The sequence below is a fragment of the Nestor notabilis genome, unplaced genomic scaffold, assembly GCF_000696875.1.
Source record: "Nestor notabilis isolate BGI_N333 unplaced genomic scaffold, ASM69687v1 scaffold27722, whole genome shotgun sequence".
Classification (NCBI taxonomy): Eukaryota; Metazoa; Chordata; class Aves; order Psittaciformes; family Psittacidae; genus Nestor; species Nestor notabilis.
Genome location: NW_009917429.1, coordinates 15,711 through 17,184, shown reverse-complemented (window position 1 = coordinate 17,184; position 1,474 = coordinate 15,711). Strand labels below are relative to the sequence as shown.

The window sequence follows — 1,474 nt, the reverse complement described above, 5'->3', positions numbered from 1 at the left end:
TTCTCTTTCCCTCCAGTAGCTTTTAATTTCATCAGCCAACTTCAGCCAGATTTATCAGAGGGGTAAAAGTCTCAAAGGCAATTACGCTTCTATCTGTCTGCTCAACTGAATAGCCAGGAATGTTCTGTTCATGCCTGACCAGAGAAGAGGCTGCAGTAAAAGCCTTCCACTTCTAAAACTCCAGAGAAGCCATGTAAAAGAAATTTTGCAAAGCTCAAAAGTCCTGTTGCAGAAAACCTTCACCCAGTAATGACAGACAAACCATGTAGAGTCAGGCTTTGTAAGGTCTGGGACTTGCAGAATTTACTTGCTCAGAAACTTAAGCTTTGATTGTCTGTGGTAGAAGTAAGTTTCTGTAAGATGTTTTTAGGTATTCCCAAAAAAGAAGCTGCAATGTATGAAGACAAGGATGGTGAGGTTGTCTGTAGAAGACGTGAGACAGAAGCGATGAAAAAAGTGAAGTGGAATTGGAGCCTGACCCCAAGAGTAGGGGTCTGGAGTTAGCACTGGTGGAAAATCTGAGGGAGACAAATTTCCACCAAGTTTGCTCATTTGGCACACTGGACATTGATGTTGAGAACAGGAAATTCAGTTTCTTCACCAGTTTGACCATACTTTCCTAAGGGATTTAATCTTAGCAGTCATGCTGAGGTAAACTATAGAGAGAGACAACAAGAGTGGTTGAAAGACTAGAAAGGGAGAAGCTGGACAGTGCATGTCTGAGTGCCCTATTTGTGGAACAGAGAAGAAATGATCGAGTATGTTGTGGAAAGTATGATCTGGGCAGAACCTACATGAAGGTGGCAAAATAAAGGTCTTGTTTAGCTTAAATCAAAGCCAAAAGGGGAAAGGACCAGTGATGAGCTGAGAGAGTTTTAAGAGAGAGAAAACTATGGTCTTGCTGTATGAAACATTATTTCCTACCTTTCCACAACTGTACTTACTCATAATGACAGGGCAGGTGGAAGTTTTGCCTTTGATTATGTGCTGTGTACTTAATCTTTAGTGCCATTTGTTCCCAACTGCTGGAACTGTACCCTGAATGTCATGTAGTAACCCTTTTCTTCTGTTTTAGGTATCTTTCTGAAGCTGTATTCATTGGCATTTGTTCATATTGGCATTCCCTGTGCTCTGCTTTACCTTTGTTTTAGGTTGGAAAGAGCTTTTCATTCTGTGAATTTCCTATATCTGATCACATCCAAAGCCTACAGTCTTCAAGCGAAATAGTATGTGGTCTGCAAGCTGTGCTCTCCAGATAGCTACTGTAAGCTTTCTTCTTCCTTATTTACAGCACTGGAACGGTACCGGATCATGAAGCAGGCTCAGGCACTTGCACCATGGATATCACCCAACATGTTCTACAGAGGTGGCGACAGGAACTCACAACATTCCTCTTACCAGCTGAACCCTCTACTGCAACGAGGTGAGACCATGGGTATAATTTCAGAGGCAAATCAGAGTAAGAAACAGGTAA

At 42.0% G+C, this 1,474-nt stretch overlaps 1 protein-coding gene across 1 annotated transcript in view; it reads left to right on the top strand.

The window, feature by feature from the left end:
* ILDR1 (immunoglobulin-like domain containing receptor 1) overlaps positions 1-1,474 on the top strand; it is a gene marked incomplete at its 5' end in the record, with an annotated part of 11,727 nt that overhangs the window by 6,637 nt on the left and 3,616 nt on the right. Inside the window, one exon of the mRNA XM_010009232.1 lies at positions 1,292-1,423. Within this exon, the coding sequence (XP_010007534.1) occupies positions 1,292-1,423 (132 nt within the window). The remainder of the gene's footprint in view (positions 1-1,291; positions 1,424-1,474) is intronic.